At 36.4% G+C, this 23,185-nt stretch overlaps 1 protein-coding gene across 1 annotated transcript in view; it reads right to left on the bottom strand.

Moving 5' to 3' along the window:
- ELMOD2 (ELMO domain containing 2) overlaps nt 1-21,982 on the bottom strand; it is a 31,259-nt gene extending 9,277 nt beyond the window's left edge. Inside the window, exons 1-8 of the mRNA XM_025462313.3 lie at nt 21,844-21,982; nt 20,922-21,086; nt 18,538-18,566; nt 10,043-10,140; nt 9,661-9,790; nt 7,132-7,265; nt 3,142-3,210; nt 2,217-2,350 (exon numbers count right to left, since the gene is read on the bottom strand). Of these exons, the coding sequence (XP_025318098.1) occupies nt 2,217-2,350; nt 3,142-3,210; nt 7,132-7,265; nt 9,661-9,790; nt 10,043-10,140; nt 18,538-18,566; nt 20,922-21,063 (736 nt within the window). The 5' untranslated portion in view covers nt 21,064-21,086; nt 21,844-21,982. The remainder of the gene's footprint in view (nt 1-2,216; nt 2,351-3,141; nt 3,211-7,131; nt 7,266-9,660; nt 9,791-10,042; nt 10,141-18,537; nt 18,567-20,921; nt 21,087-21,843) is intronic.
- Between the last annotated feature and the right edge of the window lie 1,203 nt (nt 21,983-23,185).

A 23,185-nucleotide genomic window follows, 5' to 3' on the forward strand; every position in this document is an offset into this window, starting at 1 on the left:
AACAAAAGTCTGTGGAAGAGCCAGGAGTCAGAGAAAAGCCAGAAAGAATGTACCATCAGAAGAGCCCAGATAACGTTTCAAGAAGACAGGCATGGTGATCTTTCTGTAGTGCTGCTAAAAGTATCAAATGAGGAGAAAAAGGTGGCAAGTGGATTGGGCAACAAAAGGTCATTTATGTATTTGCAAAAATCAGTTTCAGCAATATAGTGGGCAGAGAAGCTAAACTGAAGTTAGAAAAAACAATTAGAAGTGAAGAAGTGAAAACAGCACTTATTTTAAAAGTTTTATGATGAAGGGGAGCAGATAACTGGAGTGGTATCTGGAGGTAGATGCTGCACTAAGGGAATGTTTGCTTTGGTCTTGAAAACGAAAGCTCTAAAAATGCCGAGACTTTTGCCTCATTTCTGCTTTATCCCTAGTGCCCAGAACAGCAACTGACAGAATGAATGAATGAATGAATGAATGGGAGGTCCAGTAGCAGGTCCCTAGTCTGATAGGGATACTCCAAAAGAGAAGGAAAGAATAATGAAATGGACAACTGAAGAAACAAAATCTCTGGTAAGACTTCCCAAAGAAGGTCATGTCTAAATTGAGATTGGAAAGACAAGTAGTTATGACCTGGACAGAAAGAAGGAAGCAGATGGGGATTCCAGGCAGAGTGAAAGGTCCAGAGTCAAGAGGGAGCATAATACATCTGTACAACTAAAAGGCCAGTGTGCCCACATTTCAGGCTAGGGGCAGTTGGTGTTTGGCAGAAAAATGAATCTGGAGAGGTTACCAAGGTAGGGATTACAAAAGGCCTTGTAGGGATCCCTGGGTGGCGCAGCGGTTTGGCGCCTGCCTTTGGCCCAGGGCGCGATCCTGGAGACCCGGGATCGAATCCCACATCGGGCTCCCGCTGCATGGAGCCTGCTTCTCCCTCTGCCTGTGTCTCTGCACCTCTCTCTCTCTCTGTGACTATCATAAATAAATAAAAAAATTAAAAAAAAAAAAAAACAACAAAAGGCCTTGTAATGGAACTTTTTGAAGAATTGCAGGCAGTGGAGCAAAATGATTTGATTTCCATTTTAAATCCTTCTATCTGCAATGTGGAGAAGAAACTGGAAGAAGGTCATCACAGACAGACTCGTGAAAAAGTTATTACTGTAACCTAGTATCATAGGTCTCCTCCTGCACAATTACAATGGGTTGTGGGGGGGGGGGGGGGGAGTAGACAAAGGCAAGAGAAAGTCAGCAAGTGACCAACCTGGAACAAGGAGTTAAGTGAAGACAGGGAAGGTTGCAGGAAGGGGAGACCTTGATGACACCTTCAATGATGGAGATGAAGAAGTTATGATCTGACCATTTATTACCTAGCTAGTTTCCTGCATCCTGCCAACATGCAAAATGGCATCCGGAACACACAAAAAGATCAAGAAAAGAAGAATGTGAAACTAAGCTAGGTTTACATTCTTTGCTTCTGAGCAATAACTTCACAAGTTCATTTAATTAAACCTTCAGTGTGCAAATATCATCACAAGAGAAGTTAATGGAACAATGGTAATAATGACTGCATTAGGAACAGTTATTAGGTACCTCTAACCTAACACAAGGAAACCTCATCTTGAAAAGGGGAGGTGGTTGTAGGGTGGGAATGCACCTTTAAATTAAATTTGCTTACAAGACTAACAAAATAACCTGTGAATGGTCTGTCCTTGACTCAGTAGCATTCACTAACCAGTATTCAAGAGGTAAAATTCATTTTACAATTGACTGGAAAAACTGCATACATCCTAAATTTACATATATGTGAAAAAACTGTCTTGCTGAAATTTTTTAAGGACAAATATAGAAACTGATTATAAAAACACCCTTAGGGACTCGTCTTCCATTATTTCCCTGTTTTTCTTTCTTTCTTTCTTTTCTTTTTTTTTTTTTTTTTTTTAAGATTTATTTATTAGAGACAGATAGAGTGCACGAGCAGAGAAGGGGACAGAAAATCCTCAAGTGGACTCCGCCCAGCATAGAGCCACACATGGGGCTTGATCTAACAACCCTGAGATCATGACCTGAGCTGAAACCAAGAGTCAGATGCTTAACCAACTGAGCCACCCAGGCACCTCCATTATTTCCCTGTTTTACAAAATTCTAAATAATAAAATGACAAGCATAAATTATATATTTAATAGAGACATTATATCTAGAAATATCTAGTTTTAACTCATTTTAATACTCACAATAAAACTGATGAAAGTGTTCCATCGTTGGTATACCAGGAACAAAGTTGTAGAGATGAAACTTCAGAGCTTCACTCTTCAGCAAGCTATAAGCCATCTCGGTAAGGTTGATTCCAACTATTGCATAAGAATACCTATGTCAGAAACATTACCAGTTATACCAGCTAGCCAAATAGCTCATAAAATAACTTTAAAATCCTGCAAGAAATTAGTGAAAAACTACTCTGATCCATTTCTAATACAGTATTCGTTTAACAATAATCTCTACCTATTAAAAAAATAAACCATAATAGATAGAAGATTTTTGTTCTTTTAGATGCTGTTGATTTTCTGGATATATAAGAGGGAATAATGAAGCTTTGATCATTCAAATACCAAAAACCAAAATCCTTAAAAAAAAAAAAAAAAAGAAAAAGAATACACTCTCATTGGTTTTAAAACACAGTGGGTAATCTGACATTTTCTCCTCCATTATCAGGGTATTTATTTTTATGAGATAATATTGTTATAATGTTTTTTCAAAGGAATGTATCATTAGAATATAAAAATAGAATAATAATGATAAAGCTGATAGACCTTCAGCTGCATTTCATTTTACAATTTTCAAAACGATTTCTCATTTTCCTATTTCTATGTCACAAAGCTATTTCCTATTCTGAAATCTATTCAAGAAACTTTCATAAAGTTCCTTACCTCCATTTTATAGACAAACTATATCTTGTGACAAAAATAAATTAAAATAATACAAAATTGGCTTATGATAAGATTTTGCTTTATAAATAATATATCATGTAATATCTTTTACAAAGTCATTAATAAAAATAATCTCATTTAAAAAATACCTTGAAATACTTTCAAATTTAGATAATCCAATCAACATTTTAAAATTCAAGAAGTTAAAATTTCTTTGATATACCCAGCTTACCCTAATTTTGGATGATTTGAACGGGAAAGAATCTGGTGAGCTTCACTGGTATAATTTTCACTGAAATACCTTGAAAAAGTTTAATAATAAAATTAATATATGTTATTCAAATTGAAGATATCCAGAAGAAATTTAAAAAGCTACTGACTATTAAGATGATAGTCCCACTACTGCCACAATCATCTCAATCTCCATCTCTAATCACTTGAGTGACTTGGAAATGCTGTGAATCGAAATTTAATTCTGAGAGATCAGGTCTATCTAGTTAGTACAGGACATGGGCCCTTGGCAATGCTTTAAAATATTTTAAAAATAAATGATTTAACAAGAAACTTTCTGCTTACCTTTAAAAAAAAATCTAGTTTTTTGTTATCTTACTTTTTCTTATTTTATTTAAATTCAGTTAACATATAGCATATCATTAGTTTCAGATGTAGAGTTCAGTGATTCATCAGTTGCATATAACACCCAGCGCTCATCACATCATTTGCCCTTCTTAGTGCCCATCACCCAATTACCCCCTCCCTCCACCTCCCTTCCCCTCCTGTCCAGCAACCCTCAGGTTGTTTCCTATATAGTTAACAGTCTCTCATGGTTTCTCTCCCTCTCTGATGTCATCTTATTTTATTTTTCCCTCCCTTCCCTTATAATCCTCTGTTTTTGTTTCCTAAATTCCACATGAGTGATACCAAATTTCCTACAAATTTGTCCATGTGTATAAAATAGTCCATGTGTACCTGTTAGGACATTCACCCTTTCCCCTTGGTATATTCCTTCTTTTGTAATTTAAATATATATTATTTAACACCATTTTCTGTGCATAGAGAAGAAACTCCATAACCTTTCTTTTGCACTAAACTTTTGCACTAACTTTTCTTTCGCACTTGATCAGTGGTATAATTAAAACGCTGGCCATAAAACAGAAGTATTAGCAGGTACAACAGAAGAATATATAAATCTATCTATTTGTAGGCTCATACATCCTGTTGGCTTATACTAATTCAAATTCTTTGAGTTCTTAAAGATAGAGATTAAATCTTCTTCACCTCACAGTACACCGGTACTCATGCACATATACATATACGATGACTGGATGTTTATATGAAGATAAGAAGTAGAATAAAAAGTGGATTTCCATGGCTCATTTAAATTTTAGAGGGCACAATTGTTGAAATTTTCATAAAGCACAGAAATTTCTAACCAAATTTTCCTACGGATTTCCTTCCCTAGATTAACACGACAGGCTTCCATTTTTCTTTACTGGCTGATTTTCAAACCATTAAAACAAGGGTTGTTAATTTAGAAGTCCATGAATGAAGACTCATTCATGAATGAGGGGGTATCCATGAACTACCTGAAATTACACATAAATTTTTCTGCGTATACATTTTCTGGGGAGAGAACATACAAAATTCTCACTAGATTGTCAAAGGGATCTGTAACTCCCTAAACAAGAAAAAGTCCTGTTTTAGTGCAATGTTTTCCTTACATACACTAATTTTTCTATTTTATCCCTAGTTTGGCTCTAAGGATATCCTTACTAAACTATTTGTATTTCTTTTTTTATATATGATACTCCTAATACAATTTAGTATTACATTAATATTTCAATAATCAAGCTACTCTTAAAATACTGTCTGTAACACCGAACGATTTTTAATTTCCTTGATGAACTTAATCAAACCCTATCTTAACAGCACCTATGAAAAACGAACATCTTTGCAATATGGCAAACTATTCTTTACAAAAATCCATACTGGGTTCCCTCCTTCCTTACCGCCTGCTTGCCTTCTATCTTTCTCCTTCCTTCCTACCCCTTCTCTCTTCCTACATACATTTTTGGGCTTAATCAGCATATTCTTCTACTCACCTCTTCTATTTCCTCATCTATTCAGCTTTCTTCCATCTCTCCTGATTTCATTTTCTGTACAATATCCTTTTTTTTTTCTACACCTGCCTCAACATTCGGTGCCTAGGGCACCGTTATCAAACTACCAGCTTATCCTTCAAAGCAACAAAATATCTCAAGAGATTAGATGACAAAGGCCATGAAAGTTAAAAAATAAATCACATAAGGGAATCTGAAGAGCTTGTCCGCTTCTTGACTGTATCTTTACTTTGACCCTGAAGATACATAGCTCCATACACAGGACAACAAACGTAATTATAGAGGAATCAGAGCCAGTTTTTCATGTTTTCAACCATCTCTAGTGTATCACCAGCAATCAAATGTAACTACTAATACATATGAGTCTTGGTCATTTTTCAAATTAGTAGATACTAACGCTAAATAAAGTATCTGTAAATCATTTTAATGTCTATCAGAATCCTTTACCATAGTCTTGAATCAAATCCTACTAACTTATTTAAATTTTAAGCTACATTAAATTCTCCTCTGGCAAATGCTGAAAAATCTTAGTTTCTTAAGAAAAGAGTAAGAAGCAAGGTTATTCATAAAAGAAAAGATACAATATGGGGTGACTGGGTGGCTCAGTCGGTTAAGGGTCCAACACTTCATTTCAGCTCAGGTCATGATATCAGGGTTGTGAGATTGAGCACCACAACTGGGCTCCACATGGAGCCTACTTACAATTCTCTCTCCCTCTCCCTCTGCCCACCCCTCACACGTTCTCTCTTAAAAAATAAAAAATAATAAAAAATAAAAAAGGAAACACCAGAATAGTGTAGAGTAAACTGAGGTTCAATATCGTTCAATATCCTTGATTGCAAGTACCAGAATAAAGATGGTCTTTAAAGGCTAAGAACAAAGAATCTATGTGTTCTGAAAAACAATGAGTTTTAAAATATTTTATAATTTTTCCAAGTGGAAACAAACTGCATTTATTCTACTTCAATTCCATATTCTAATTCAATTCCAACTGGAAGTTTATCAAAGTAGAATCTCAGTTTTTGTAATTATTTTTAATTTTTTTTTAAGATTTATTTGAGACAGAGAGAGAGAGAACATGAGGGGGAGGGGAGAGGCAGAGGGAGAGGGAGAATCAGACTCCCCTCTGAGTGGGGAGCCCAATGCACACCTTGATCCCAGGTTCTGAGATCATGACCTGAGCCGAAGTTGGATGCTTAACCAACTGAGTCACCTAGGCGATACTTACAAGGAATCTTTATACTTATAAAATTTAGGTATTACAGAAAATTAAATACTTTTGTAAATGGAAAAAACTGTAGATACTGAAACCCTATTATGTCTTCTATTTTCCCCCAAAATAGCTTTATCCATACAGATCTAGTCATTTTTTTTCTCAATATAACAATTTAACAGTTTTAAGACTAATTTTTTCACAGTAGCAATTATCCAAACTTTGCTAATGGTTAGGTTTCCCATTCTAGGCATTTTATAGTCTATAAATCAATTTATGGACAGACTCTAACTCTGAAATCTTTTCATTTTCATATCCACATCCTACTAATCTTTCAGTTTACTTTCTAGAATAGTTTTGGCCATCAATTCTGATTTTAATTACATATTTTGGGATGACTTATGTGCCCAAGCATGAGTATTCAAGGAGAAAAAAAAAAAGGAAGTTCATATAGGCTCTGAAAATTCAGGGCTTTAGATAATTTATCACAGATGGTGAAGAATAAGTGTGAAGAGACTTTATTAGTATCAAGTTATATTTCCCAAAACAGAATTAGAGAGCCAAGAGAGAAGAGGCAAGATGATAAAATAATTAAGAGTATACATAATTCCTTAAGAGGTATCAGAAAGGGGGTCAGAAAGAGAAAGAAGAAAGATATCAGTAAAGTAAAGAAATTTCACACACACACACACAAACAAACACACAAACACACACACTATGTTTCCAATGTCTTCATATTATTGCCAGCACATTAGTGCCAGCACATTTTAGCACTGTTAAAATTCAGAGATAGCGGGAAACACCTAAATCAATTCTTATTAGAATTTAACAATATTGGAGGTTACATGTAATCTCATTTAGAGAAGAAGAAAAAGTTTATTTCACTTACACAAGATTGATTAATCCAAGTATGCCCATGCCTCTGAAGTCTGTCTTGGGATCATCACCCTGGAAACCAATGTCAGCCCACTGCTTGGAGATTCTAGCCTTCAACTTTTTCGTAGGCATTAGAAGATTCCAAAGCTGTACAAACATACTTCCATATTACAAATAATAGTAGTATTCTTAATTTCCTAAGACATTTTTCTTCTCATAGCTAACATACAACTAAGTTGAATGCTTTCAATTAAACAGCTTTAGTAGACAAAACAGAGGTTCAACACAGACTATATTTAGAGAACTTTTTCAATTACCCTAAAAAATGCAGCACACTTATTCCAATTTAAAAGGCTAATATAAAGAATAGTGGATTTGGAAAAAGTGACAAGTATACAGAAATCTAAAACAATGAGAAATCTTTGTTTACTAAGTAATATATACCAGGAGTGGTAAACTGCCTCCTTAAGGAAAAAACAGAACAACAAAAAACAGTGTTAGGCACTTGGCCCTTGGCTCAAACACTACATACATAAGTAGGCTCCACTCTAGTGGTGGGTCATTAGTCCCTAAAGAGAAGAAGGGAAATGGAAAGAATCATTAAGAAATAAGACTGATAGTATTTCAATCCATATGATTATTTTACAAATTTTCATAATTTTAAAATAAGAAAATAATATGGCTTGGTTTTAAGTATGTTCCTTAAGACTGGGGGTTTAAGAATAGCAATTGAATATTAGCAACAAAGTAACCAATACAAAACAAAGTTTAAAAAATGTAATCATTTTTTAAATTCAACACCACAAGTCATCAAACAAAACAGACTTACAAAAGTTGATTAAAAAGTTTGTATCTGCAGAACAGAAATACTTGCATTTTTTTCCATTTCACTACCATTTCAGGCATTGTTGAGTAAAGGACTCCTAATGAAAGGAGTATCCTGTCACCTAAAATAAAATGTGAAGACTTGTGACCTTACTTTAAGACAGGGTCAGGATTCTGGCCCTGAAGCTAATCCAATCATTAGACTGGGTTTTTATCTGGTCCCTTCTCTTTTTACCAACACATTAGCGTCTCTTCCTGAGTTCTCGGCAAGAGGTTGGATCATACCAGTGATAGCGCCTCAGTGAGGTGGGGAGAGACACAATAAGACCAGTTATAGTCAAGGTTAACACGCATACATATCAAATTTTTGGGTTCTGCGCCCCTGGGGATTCTGATGAGGCTAAGGTGGAACCTTAAATTCTAAATATTAAGACACTGGTTAACTTAGTGAAGGTCGTTACGCTTTAAGAAACTACCTATGTATTTAAGAAACTACACTTTGAGAAACACGGATCTACTTAAGGCTTTACCCACAGAGACTGCGGAGTATATGCAGTGGCTGCGTGATTCACACCCAGCAAATGACTCTTTACCTTTAAAACTGAGTCCCGTAATGAATCAACAAGATAAAAATTCCCTGGACTGAAATGTTAGGATTTATATCTTACCCCTTCTAAAGGGAAGGTATTGTGCAGAAAGGGTCAGAAGTTAAGGGAATAATGGTTAACAATGAGGATATAAATGGTGGTCAACCCCCAGTGAGGGCCAGGCACCATTCTAAAATTTTAAATATAAAGGGTCGGTCCACACCAACAGCCCCCTGAGGTATTTTCATTCTCATTTTACAAAATCAAGTTTTATTTTTAATTTTAAAATTAGGTGAGGTGTATATTTATACTTTTTCAGAAAAAAAGGTGTTTTTTTTAAAAAAAAAACTTATCTGTCTCTTACTGTTACTTAGATATTACCAATGTCTTTCCACAGCATTTTTAGATATAACAAACTCTTAACTCCAAGTCCAATGTGCTATGTTATGTTCTTTGACTTTAACCATTTAAAAATAAAATTGGCCCAAAAGCAAATTACTTCATTTCCCCTTGGCCTCAGAATCCTCATCCCTTAAACTAAAATGAAGGTGATAGACTAGACGATCTAGAAAGCTTACAATAATCTCTAGTTTTGGCCTCTCACTGAACTTATGTATTTAAACTTTAGAAATAAAAAACAGGAAAATTCAAATTTAATTTTAGTACCTTCTTAAGCTTTAAATCTATCGTGACATTACTTGGCAATTCATACTCTGTAAATCCCAAAATACTTGATCTAATAATATGAAAAGGGACAGCCATGTTTACAATTTGAAAGTAAGCTGAAAAAAAAAAAAAAAAAGCCTGACGTATACGAGCAGTTTATATAAAAAGTAAGGGAACCTCTGAAGCTTGCAGACTCATCAGTTGAAAAGATCTCTGTTAATAAGTTTATAATTTATTTTAGAAGTAAAAGCATTAAGAGAAAATCTACGAGTATATATTTCAATGAGGCTTATCAGAAAATCATAAAAATAGTTAACTCAAAATCTTTCACCAACATAGTAAGGGGCAAAGAAACTGGATGACTGTAGAAGAGCCTCTAGAATTGGCACACTGACTTTACTAGCTCAAGTCTGATTTATTTTTCCAGTGTCTACTAACTCCAAATACAGAAAACAAAAATTTACCTTAAGAAGCAGCTTTTCATGTTGGAGGTTTTCAGAATCATATGGTCTTTTCCTCACACTTTCTACATCCAAATAGAGCTGTTTATAACCGGATATCTGCAGCAAGCATGCCTTCATACAAATTTTAAAACTGAAAATGAGAAAGTTATTATTTTTAAAAATCATACCTTCTTATCACAATAAAATAGTGCCATCCATAGCTTGTGGTTCATATGTCTATTTAGAAAGCATTTCCTCAATTCCTCATCCAGTAGAAGTGAAAGGGTTGAACTGGATGATCTCTATAACTGTTTCACAGCTTCAATGTTTTACAACTGTGTGCTATCCCCACACCTCACAGTAGAAGGGTACAATAAGAGAGAACACCATAAAAAGAGCATACCTGGCATCCTTCTCAGGGTTAATATTCTTTTCCTTCATTATATCTTCTACGCATTTGTCCACTTCAGTCTGGACAACAAGTGTTGCTTTCTGCAAAATCTATTTATGTGAAAGAAAGCTGAATGAGAAAAATCTCTTATAGCTGAAACAGAACAATGATTTTGGGGGTGTTTAGTCAACTTTACAATGCATATATTAAAATGCAAAATGAAACCAAATTTGTTTCACTAGGGCTAAAATCATACATCCATCCATACATACAAGAGAAACAGCATGATGTATCAAGATGAAGGCTTCCTCAACTGAGAAGCAACAGGTTCTCAACTGATAAGTTCCTAACAAATGAGGTATCACCATAGTGGGTGTATGGAGCAGATACTTTCTCTAAAATTTTTACATATACATGTACAAAAATTTTAGTGCAGAAGTCAAAAAACTTTTAAAGTCAGAAGAGCAAAAGGAAGAGAACTCAAATATTATTGTAATTATTTATCACCACCAGGGACAGCCACTGGTAACCAATATCCTTAGTCTTTTTTCTATGCACATAAAACAGATTTCTTATATGTCCTATAAATGTCCACTGGATCCTTTTTTTTCTAACAAAAAAGCAAGTTCAGGCTTTTCTTACCCTTAAGAAATTTCTTTGACTCTTCATCTTCTGTAAACTGCCACTGAAATCCTCTCCGGTATCTCTTATAACTCCAGGCAAAATAATCTCATCATACCTGGGGTTATGCCTCTGCATATCCTGGGTCTTTCTTCTGGAATGTTCTCTCCCAATCACTAAACATATCAATGATGCCCATTTTTTAAGCTAGCTCACAATACCAGGTCCAAGAAGCTTTCTCTGATTCTATTTTATCCCCCCTGATTCTATTTAAGTAGAATTAACCTCTCCTCTCTTAGAATTCCCATAATAATTTATCTATAACCTTTTGATGATCCTTTCTACTTTCTGTATTATAGTTACTGTTATATATTAAGTGGAAAATTTTTTGAGGATAGAGATTGCATCTAATTCATCTTTTCATATCCTGCATGTAAAAGATAATTGACAACTGTTAAACGGAGATATTTAATAGGTAAAAACCTTAAGGCAACCGTTTCAGTAAAAGACATGTACAGTAATGCATACGATGATTTAAAAGAAGGAAGAAAAGGAAGGAAAGAAAAAGAAGATTCCTCAAAGTAAATTAAAAAGTGAGAAGGAAAATCATCAAAGACTAACAGTCAGTAAGGATACACATACGGTCAACAAGGTCCAGTTGGTCAAATCCTGAGGTAAAGGTAACCTTTACTGTTACCTTTACTTTTGTCTCCTAAAACATGAAAAACCTGGTCAAATATCACCTCCTTTTGTGAAGCCTTCCTCGGCCCTGCAGTTAGCTACTCTCTTTTATGCTCATACTCAGTGAACGAGCACTTACCTACACTATATTTACTTACTTTTACATATTCGCCACCAGGCTTTGTCTTATTTACTCTTACATTATGGATGAATAAATAATCGATTGAATGAACTTGCTCAAGTCTACATAAACTTAGAGACAGAATTCAGATTAGGAATGTCTAGTCTCTCGGCAAATACTTTTTCCTAAAGACACTATTCTGTGACTTTTAATTTTTTTTATTTAAGATTTTATTTATTTGAGAGAGAGAGAGCATATAAGAGAGAACATGAGCGGGGTAGTGGGGGGCAGAGGAAGAAGGAGACCCCTCCCTGAGCAGGGAGCCCAATGCAGGGCTTGTCCCAGGACCCTGAATTATGACCCAAGCCAAAGGCAGACACTTAACGGACAGGTAGGTGCCCCAACTTTGTTCTTTTAGTAGATTACTTGGGCTACAATAGATACCTTACATTTCTATATAAGCTTTAAAATGATCTTGTCACTTTCTTCAAAAATAGCCTGCTGGGATTCTGACTGGAATCACATTGAATCCATAGATCAATTTGGGAATTAACATCTTAGCAATACTGTCTTCCAATTGATGGCTACCATGTATTTTTCCCCCTTTAACCTAAGGAAAAGGAGTTCTAGTACAGAAGTCTTGTGTAGCTTTCACTAATCACTGAATATTTTATGTTTTTGAATGCTACTTAAGTAGTATTCTTCTGTTTTCCAAAAGTTTGTTGTTAACTTACAGAAACAGATTGTGTCCTGAGATACTGCTAAATTCATATATTAATAATGCTAATCATTTTTGTAGATTTCTCAGGGTTCTCTGTACTCACAAACTATGTCATCTGTTAATAAAGTTTTCTTTCTTTTCCAACCATTATGTTTTAGATTTCTTTTCCTTATTGGACTACCTAGGACCTCTAGCACAAGGCTGAAAAAAATCAAAGAACCATCTTTGCCTTGTTTCCAATTCACAGTGGGAGCACTCAATATTTCCGTATTACACATCACATCAGCTGCATAGTTTTCACAGGTGGTCTTTATTAGGATGAAGAAGTTCTTTCTATTCCTAGTTGAATTTTTAATCATGAATAGGTATTGAGTTCTGTCCAAATAGTTCTTCAGTGTCTACTGAAATGATCTTATTTTTCTCATTTACTTTGTTCATGTGGTGAGTTACATTCATTGACTCTGAAAACTCAATTGTGATGTCTTAGCTTTTTTGTAGATAACTGAGATCAATTTGTTAATGAAGAATTTTTGCATCTGTGTTCATGAAGGATACTGCTTTATAATTTTCATTTATCAGACTGTCCTTGTCTGGTTTAGTAACAGGGTTATACTGGCTTTGCAAAATGTGTTTTTTCCTAGGAGTTTAGGTAATAGTGGTATTATTTCTTCTTAAATGTTTGAAAGGAATTCACTAGTAAAAGAAGGGTTTTGGTGCAAAAATTTTTAATTACAAATTCCATTTGTTAGGTATATAGCTATTTATATTTTTAAATTTCTTTTTGTGTTTTGATAAATTGTCTTTTTCAAAGACTTTGCCTCTTTCATCTAAGCTACAGAATTCATTGGCATAAATTCACAGAATCCCCTCATACTTTTAATGATTGTAGTCTGATACCTACTCTATCATTCCTGATATTGGTAATTTGGGTTTTCTGTTTCCTGATCAGTGTTGCTAGAGGGTTATTAATATCACTAAGAATCAAATCTTTCCAAAGAATCAAGTTTTGAGTTTGTTATTTCCTATTTTTTGTCTGTTTACCATTTTGTTAAACTTTTGTGTTTTTATTATATTCTTTCTTCTATTTACTTTGGGTATAATTTGCTCTCTTCTGGTTTAAGGTGTAAGCACAGATCATTGATTTGAGGCCTGAAAACTTAGTTCAATTTTTTTTTAAAATGTCCCTTGTGAGTTCTTTTCTGATCCATGAGTTAAATTTTTAAATTTCCATATATTTGGGGATTTTCGAGGTCTCACACTTTTCTTATTTCTAAGTAAGTACAATGGAGACAGAAAATATACTCCATATAGGTTCAAGCCTTTGAAATGTATTGAGACTAATTTAAAGACCCATATATTGATGTATGTAGATGAATGTTCCACATGTACTTGAGAATGTGTGTTTCACTGTCAGTTCGGTGTAGCATTCTATAAATGTTACTTAGCTTAAGACAGTTTAAAGTATTGTTCAAATAGTGTATGTTCCTTCTGATTTTTTTTTTTGTGTGTTTTTGTACTGTCAATTATTGAGAGAAGTATGTCAAAATTTCTAACTACAATTGTGGATTCATATATTTCTCCCTTTACTTAAGTCAATTTTTGCTTCAATTATTTGGCAGCATTGTTAATAAGTGCATATACTTTTAATATTATTATATTTTCTTGATAAATAAATCTTTGTATCATTACAAAAAAGATTTAGTCACTGGTCATATTCCAAGTTTATGTTTTCTGAAACAGAGACACAATGGCTTTTTTATGTTTGTTTACATGGTGTATCCTTTTGCTTTTTATTTGTTTGTGTCTTTATGTTTAGAGTATATGTCTTGAAACAACATTCAGTTCATTGGGTCTTACTTTTTTATCCATCTGTCAATCTCTGGCTTATTCTCTAACTTTTTGGTGTCTTTGCTTCCTCATCAAAAATAAAATAGCAGCCTGCATGGAGGATAACATATAAACCATCACAACATTTTCTAAGTTCATTTTGAAGGCATATTCAATACTGGAATATATCGTACTTAAAGAATTTCTGAAGTCAGTAATTCTAAAACTTTCCTTTTTAACCTCAAACCACGTATGCACCCAAAAACTATTTTCCTAACATCCTTTACTTTATACTAAAGCAAAAGGAGGTATATGTGCTGCCAAAGTCAGCACTAAAGAAAAAGTAGGTAATAATAAAGAATAAGAGAATAAATATGAATCACTTATCATATAGTTTGAATTTTATATTGTACATATTTTATATTCAAAATATATATTTTATAAAATATATATATATTTTATATATGCTTATGCATGTGATTTTTATATAAAACAACATTTGATGAACATAAAAGTAAAATAACACCTACTTTGAGAGTAGGTTACAAATTACTTAATGACACATATTCATGGGCAGCAAATATCAACAGTGGGTTTCACTATGCAAGCAAATTTGGGGAGATTATACATACAGAGTATGAACGTTTCATTTGTAAACCACAATACCTATGTGGTTATATACTTAAAGTTAGGTACTTAAAGTCTAGCTTTTGCAAAATTAAAGACAAAGAAATATGCAAATGTACATCACTATATCATCGACTCAGAGACAACTAAACTGATCCATAAAACTAATTTATTATTCAACAGCTAGAATGTTATTATTATTTAAAAGCTAAGAGAGCAGCTGCAATTGAAAAACACAGGCAGTCAGAAACACTATTATACTGACAAAGTGTTCTTTCCCTAAATTTCAAATTTTCAAACACTTGTATATGCATTAGTACAGTAGAGCTTTGCAACATTACCAAATATTACACAGCAGCCAGACTTGTTAGCACAATACTGAATTAGATTGCTCAAATTCCATTAAGGTTTTCATTTTCATTTATAAGTCCTAAAGTTCAGTAACCCTTAATATACGATTAATAAGTAATCCTTAGCCTAGAATACAAGCAAATGAGACTCAATTTTTAATAATCAAAGAATTTCCACTATAAAATAGTTCACAACCCAATAGGACCATACTATCACTGCTTTAGAGAATGGCCTTGACAGATTAAAATCACTTTTATTCACAGCAATCATCAATAGTGTTAAGTATTTAAATACCTTAGAAGTTTTTGTGAATATTTTAAACTTCTAAAAATCTTGTAGTATATATTGGTTCAATTCCATTATCATCAATATTACTAATAACTATTTGTTGGATACCTATCATGTACTAGGCATTCTCTTAGACTGCTTTCATATTAGTATCTGTGATCCTGTAACAAATATGTGGGTATTAACGCTTCTTTTTATGATGAGAAAATAAATAACCTGCACAAAAGTCAAACTACTAGCAAGTGATAAAATCAGGATTTGGACCCTGACTTTTTTCAGACAGATAAAAAAGTATATCAGGATTAACAGAAATACCACAAAATTAGAATTTGATTTTACTCTACAAAGCAAATGGAAATATACAAGTGAAATACAATACATGCCAGAAATGATTAAATTTATCATTTAAATTTAAATTTTAAATTGATGAGGACCCCTCCATTTATTTATTGATAAGTTCACCTCAGAGTTAAAACTTCATGAAAACAAAGCTTCTGTGATTTAATTAAGTAACTACCCATCTGTTGACCATCTCTTTTTTTAGTATGCCCTACATAACATTATCAGCAACCTATACTTTTTAGTAATAAAATTGTTTAACAATACAATTTTAATGTTTACTTTTCAAGTGGATTTTTCAGTCAGTAAATCAGATAAAAAAGAATAAATATTCTATTTTTCTTTAACACATTACCATGACCTTAAAGGTCCCAATGAAGTTTACCTGTACCTTCTCTAAATGCCTATGCATAATTACCTTCAACACTGTTCTTTATTTCTTTTGTATATCCCAAAGACCCTGTGAAATGCTGAACATATGGCACCACTCAAATCTTCGGTCAAGGGTTTGACCAAGGCACTAGAGTTCTTAAGAAGCAACATGCTATATATGGTCCCACTTAAGTTTGGCATAATTATGCCACACATAAAATCTTATTCGTAAAATCTGTGACCAAAACCGTTGTTATAATCGGTTGTGGTGACAAGAGTTACACAGACAGCTGTGACTCTGAGTTGCTAGCTTCAGAACTTCTCTAGAGGTTCGTCCACAATTTATGATAGTTACTTTGCAAAAGTGCATCCTGAGTTTCAATTAATGAAAGGAACAATATGGGTGAATAAATTTTTAGAACCAGAAATTTAACTTTTTAGATCCCTACATTCATATTTAAAAAAAAAAAGAACAAAAATATTAATCATTCTCTAGGATTCTGAACAAAAGGACTCCAGACTCCTGTTCTCTGATATATATCCATGTATATGAGTTGTTCTTACCTTGACCATTCACAAAAGAATACTGTTAACTAAATCAATAAGGCACTTATTTTATGGACCACTCCCCAGAACATAACTGATATGCTTGCAACATTCAACGATGTCCATTTTCTTTCAGGCATGAATTAGTAACTCATATCACTATCACTAGACAATGGCAAGTCAACAGTTTTTTATTATTTTTTATCCACATTGTACATCTTGACCAAGTACAAACATATCTATGGATATCTAAAATATAAATAGATCCACCCACACAGATAACTAAAATTAAAATTTTATAAAACAATATTTAACATTATAACCAGTGTTTTCTGATTATTTTCCTTTTTTTAAAGATTTTATTTTATTTATTTATTCATGAGAGACACACAGAGAGAGGCAGAGACACAGGCAGAGGGAGAAGCAGGCTCCATGCAGGGAGCCCAATGCGGGACTCGATCCTGGGACCCTGGGGTCATGACTGAGCCAAAGGCAGATGCTCAAACGCTGAACCACCCAGGCATCCCTGATTATTTTCTATTCTATTCCTTTTGTGTTGTTTAATGCTGGCTGTGATCTACCATAGGATCTTAAACAATGATCTAGATGATTGTTTACCATACTCTACCTTGGCCATGCCAAATAATCCATACATATATAGGTAAAATTCTGAGCTACTATAGAGAAGTATAGCATGTAGTAGATTGAATCATTGGTCCCAATATTTAACTTCCCTATAATTAAATTATATATTCACAGGTTTACCACGGCTTTATAGCGGGCGCAGTGTATTTTTCTCCTCCTTAACTTAGGCTGGCCACGTAACTTACTTTAACCAATAGGATGTTAATGGACATGACAGAAGGAAACTTCAGACATGTTAGTGTGGTTGGACATTCAATGATTTGCTGTGAAAAGAACATTCTCCAGGTACCCACTACATTTGCAACCTGGGTTCCATAATGACACAACTGGAACAGATCTGAATTACTTGAAGAAGAATCTGTCTAGCTGGCCCACAGATCATGAGCAAGAAATAAACAATGTACTGTTATATATGCCTCTGAGATTTTGTTTGTTACACAGCAAAAGCTACTAATAAGTAGTATGAGGTTATGACATATTTTGGATCAAAGGCACATGATTCACGGTTTTGTTTTGTTTTTTTTATAACTAAACAAAATGCTTCTTTCTCACCTAAGAATTTTTCCAAAGGACACAAAGTTTTTGAGGTTTTCCTTCTAAGAACCTATTTCCCAAAGGCTATCAAGTTTTGAGGCAAACTTAGCAAACAAAACGTCAGATAAGGACAAATTACGAAAATACTGTCTTTGTGCATGAGTGGCACACTAACACGCACACAGGAAATGTTTCAAAAATAAAAAAATACCTTTAAAGTGAGAAATTTCATGTAATTCTCTTTACAGCAAAGACTCTTCTAGTAGAACATTAAAAATAATTCATTCGGGGATCCCTGGGTGGCGCAGCGGTTTGGCGCCTGCCTTTGGCCCAGGGCGGGATCCTGCAGACCCAGGATCGAATCCCACGTCTGGCTCCCGGTGCATGGAGCCTGCTTCTCCCTCTGCCTGTGTCTCTGCCTCTCTCTCTCTCTCTCTCTCTCTCTCTCTCTCTGTGTGTGACTATCATAAATAAATAAATAAATAAATAAATAAATAAATAAATAAATAAATAAATAAAATAAAATAAAATAAAATAAAAATAATTCGTTCTAGGGCAGCCCGGGTGGCTCAGAGGTTTAGTGGCGCCTTCAGCCCGGGGCCTAATCCTGGAGACCCGGGATCGAGTCCCACATCGGGATCCCTGCATGGAGCCTGCTTCTCCCTCTGCCTGTGTCTCTGCCTTTCTCTCTCTCACGAATAAATAAAATAATAATAATAATAATAATAATAATAATAATAATAATAATAAAAAATTCATTCTAAAATGGAGGCATTCTCTTAAAAATATCTCCAGGTTAAGTTTTCTAGAATTACCACTTTGGTATAATCCTACCTTATTTTTGGAGTATGTCAAGGAATTTTCTGAAATAAAGAAAAAAAAAAGAAAAAAGAATGTTACCACTTAAATATTGTTTGTGAATTACTCGATATACAAAGAGTATAAATATCAAGCCAGTAGTAAATCAATAGCACCAGAAGATAAAATTTCTTCATGTGTAACATAGCAAACATTTTTAAATGTTATCCGCATAGTATAGGGAGCTAGGTATGATTCCAAGACCCTCAACTCAATTCAACACACCACAGCCAAAGAGGTGAGACCCTCCTAATTTTCCTAGGATCATGTTTCTGTGCGAATCCCCAAGGGTCTACTAATCACTGCAAATTCATTCACTGGCTGCCTCCCAGTAGCTTAGGCCCCAGAAACTCATCTAAAGAACTTATAAGGAAAGTGCTCTCTACTACATTTTCTTCACTTGTAGCTCTTCTGGAGTAAGCATTTAGATTTGAGGAGCCAGAGACTGAATCATATGACAACAAAGGGGCAAAAATGTTGAGACTTAGATTATATTGGCCAACTATCTTCTAACCAGACAAATAGCTTCTCCACTCCTGTCTTCTGTTTCAAGAAGGACTAGAGCTTTTTCTTAGTCTATTTAAACTTTTTTTTTTTTCTGGCACATTTACCAAGTCTCTTTATTCTCAGCAATTTGAAACATTCAAGAAAAATGGTTTTACCACCAAGCAATGCCTATGTTCTTACCCCATAGTATAAAATGTAAACCATTACTGCTGAGATTTCTTATCAAGAGGTACTTTGTTCTGAGAGCAGCCAAAAGGGCAAATCAAAAGAGCAGGCAGGAAATGAAGTCGGCCACGAAGTTGTGAAAAAACTAGGGAAGTAATTAAACTTCAATCATCCAGCTGCCCTGAGGCTTACTCCCTCCTTCTCTCTCTTATTCCTCCCACGTTGCCTTGGATACAGACACCCACTCCCCAGATCTCACCGGGGTGTTCTTAGTTGAAGTACACTCGTTGGACACAAAAGAGTAAAGATTTAGTTAAGTCATGATCTTCCCTGTGACACAGTGAACATGAACTGCGGCCAATCCCTGGTCTTCCTTACTCTGGTCCAAGAGTTCTCTCTCTCCTCTACCAGATTTCTCACTCCTCTGTGTTCTAATTTTAAGCGATATATTTTCAACGAAGCATTGGGAGCTGATGAATTTGAAAGGTAAGAGAATGCTACTCTTCCGCAGAAATAGGACGCGACCCAAGATGTGAGCCACGTGTGTAACTTTTATAACTTTCTAGTAGCCCCATTGGAATAAAAGAAACACAGAAGTTTTATAGATTTTAACCCGCTATATCCCAAATATTACCATTTCAACATAGAATGAATATAAACAATTACTAATGAGGTATTTCTACATTCCTTTTTAAATCTAGTTTTTGAAACCCAGGGTGTATTTTATATTTCCACACATCTCAATCCACATCAATCCCATCTCCAGGGCCCATCAGCCTCATGTGGACAACCGGCCATGACACTGGTCAGTGCAGACTTTGAGGGTAAGTCTCTACCAGGGATCACTGGATACCTGTTACTTTTCTTCCATGAATTACATTAAAGACTAAGAGACCGATGAAAGGTTCTGAATATAAAAATGGATCTAGATTTCAGATACTCCCTCTTCCCCCATCATTTCAAGGGAAGATTTTTCCAAGGGCCTAGAAATGGGAGAGGTTTTTCTTCTGGAAAATAGGTCGTAGCCATAATGTAAGGTACAACTGACGAATTTTGGGGGTGCCAGAGAAGATCATTCTTTGCACAGAAGTGGAATGGAGTCATAATGTTTCTCTCTCTACAAAATCATCGTTTTAGAGCTGGAATCATTCGAAGCTAGATTTCAAATGTCAAAAAATAAAACAAAATGAAATAAAATAAAATATAAAAAAATAAAAAATAATAAAAATAAATAAAATAAAAAGTAAATAAAATAAATAAAAATAAAATAAAGTAAAAAATAAAGTAAAAAAATAAAATAAAGAAATAAAAAATAAAAAGTAAAAAATAAAATAAAAATAAAAAATAAAATAAAAAAATAAAAAATAAACAAAATAAAAATAAAATAAAATAAAAATTAAAAATAAATAAAAATAAAATAAAAATAAAATAAAATTAAAAAGTAAAAATTAAATAAAAAGTACAAAAATAAAATAAAATAAAAATAAAAAATAAAATAAAAAATGAAATAAAATAAAATAAATAAAATAAAAAATAAAATATAAAAATAAAATAAAATCACTGTTTCTTGATCAGGATACACAAACGAGTACGTCTGTCACTGTGAATATGGAGGTGGAGGGGGGAGGGGAGGAAAAAAAAAGATTCATTCAGTTAAAATCGATGTATTCTTTTTCAGATGACATTACCTATCCTGTGCGTCCTTTGTGCACCTACATAGGTGTCAAAAATCCGTTGCAGTTCACACTTGCCAGTCATGTGTCGTAAGAGCCATTTCATCCAAAACCGAAAAAAGTGCCCATAGAAGAACTCCCACAAAGAAATAAACATGGTGTGTTTGTTTGATTGTTTTCCTAGAGAAGGAAATATATGACAGATTTAATGACCTTAAATTAGATCTTAAAAGAAAAAAAAGAGAGAGATGCAGGTGATCCGACTGCTCCAATCCCGGATTGCGCATCTCAGGTCGCAGCGCTGGGCTGGCCCCGCAGCGGGATGCGGGATGCAGGAGGCGGGATGCGGGATGCGGGAGGCGGGAAAGAGGTCGGGCGTCGGGGCAGGAAGCAGCGCTGCGAGGCGTTAGGCAGTGCAGGCCCCGACGGGTCGCCGCATCTAGGAACTGGCTGCAGAACCCCCACGACGCGCTCCGCTCCGCTCCGTCCCCTACGTGCGCATCTTGCAGAAGAGCGGGGCGGAGGGCTCGGCAGGCCCGGGGCCAGAGCGGCCCCAGCGAGCGCGCCGACACCTGCGAGGGGCCCGCGCCGCCGCAGCTCCTGGGAGCCCGGGGCTCCTTCCATCGCCTCCGTCCCGCGCAGGAGAGCGCGGCGGCTCGTCCCCCCCGCCCTCCCCGCTCCCGGCGGCTCCAGCGCGAAGGCACCGGGACAAAGGCAGCGCGGGGCCCCGGGGAGCCGCTGCGCGGAGCCCCCCCTTCCAGGGCCCCGGCCGAGCCCAGGGCGCGCAGGCGCGCTGCCGGCGGGGGGCGGGGCGGGGACGCGCGGACTCGCACAAAGCCTCGCCGGCCCCGGGCGGCCCCGCGGGATTCCTCGGGGCGCCGCCGGGCGCGGCCGCACCGCAGCAGCGCGGCGCGAGAGGAAGAGAAACAGCAGCCACCTCACAGCAGCGGAAGAGCTACGGGGGAACGGGGGAAGCTGGAGCTGCCTCGGTTTCCCCAACTGCAGACGGCCGGCCGCGGAAACGACGCCGCTCGCGGGGCGCTCCCTGCAAGCACCGCGACCCGGAAGTCGGGGAGGGAGGGCCGGCCCCGAGGCCACGCCCCCGCGCCGCTCCCGCCACGCCGATTGGCCGGAGCTCCGCCAATCGCCGGCGCCCGGAGGAGGGCGCGCGGAGGCGCGGGCGCGCGTGCTCGGCGTCCGGGGACGCCCGGCGGTTGCCCTGGCAACGGCCACCCGGTCGGCCTCTCCAGGTACCGACACCTTCGTCCCCTTAAACCCCGGGGGTGTGCGCTGATGGGAGCTGTGAGCTCCTCCTACACTCCCCGCTCGGGAGAAACAGCGTGCTTTCGGGAACTTTCGTAGCACCGATTGTGCAAAAGCACTTTGACCTGCAATTAATCTTAATCCTGCAAAGTAATTCTAATAGTCCTACCTTAAGGATGAAGAATCGGGATTTAGGTTTAATGATTTACCCATGCTATCCCTGCCCCCCCCCCCCCCGCCGCCAAAAAAAAGGGCGGGGGGAGAGCTCTATATGTTGAGTAATGTTGAGTAAAGTTTGGGCTTTGTCTTAAATTTAAGAGTATCTGCAGGGAGAGTATTCCAGACATGCGAGTGCAAAGGCCTTGAATCAATGGGAGAAATAGCGAGGCCAGCGTAACTGGAGGAGAAAGAACAAGGGGAGAGTGCAATGTAAGTCCAAAGGACAAGTTCCATTGAGAAATAACTTACTGCTAGCCACCCCACAGCTCCAGATCCCTCAACCCCTTTTCTCAAAAGCAACCAGTATTAGCTTCTTGTTTATACCTCCAGGAATGTTTTATGCAAGTGTGTATCTGTATATTCCCTGCATCCCTTTGCTAACACACATCGAAGCAGCAATACACACTTTTCCACACTTAAGCTTTTTTTTTTTAAGATTTCATTTATTTATTCATGAGAGACACAGAGAGGAGAGACCCAGGCAGAGGGAGAAAGCAGGCTCCATGCAGGGAGCCCGACGTGGGACTCGATCCCAGGACTCCAGGATCACGCCTTGGGCTGAAGGCAGGCGCTAAACCGCTGAGCCACCCCGGCTGCCCAACATTTTTTTTAAAAAGATGCTAATTGTGGAGCACCAGGATGGCTCAGTGGTTGAGCCACTGCCTTTGCTCAGGTCATGACCCTGGGGTCCTGGGTTCAAGAAACACATCTGGCTCCCCACAAGGACTCTGCTTCTGTCTCTGCCTCTCTCTCTGTGTCTCTCATGAATAAAAATCCCTTTTTTTTAATTTATTTAT

Source organism: Canis lupus, chromosome 19 (assembly GCF_003254725.2).
Source record: "Canis lupus dingo isolate Sandy chromosome 19, ASM325472v2, whole genome shotgun sequence".
Lineage (NCBI taxonomy): Eukaryota > Metazoa > Chordata > Mammalia > Carnivora > Canidae > Canis > Canis lupus.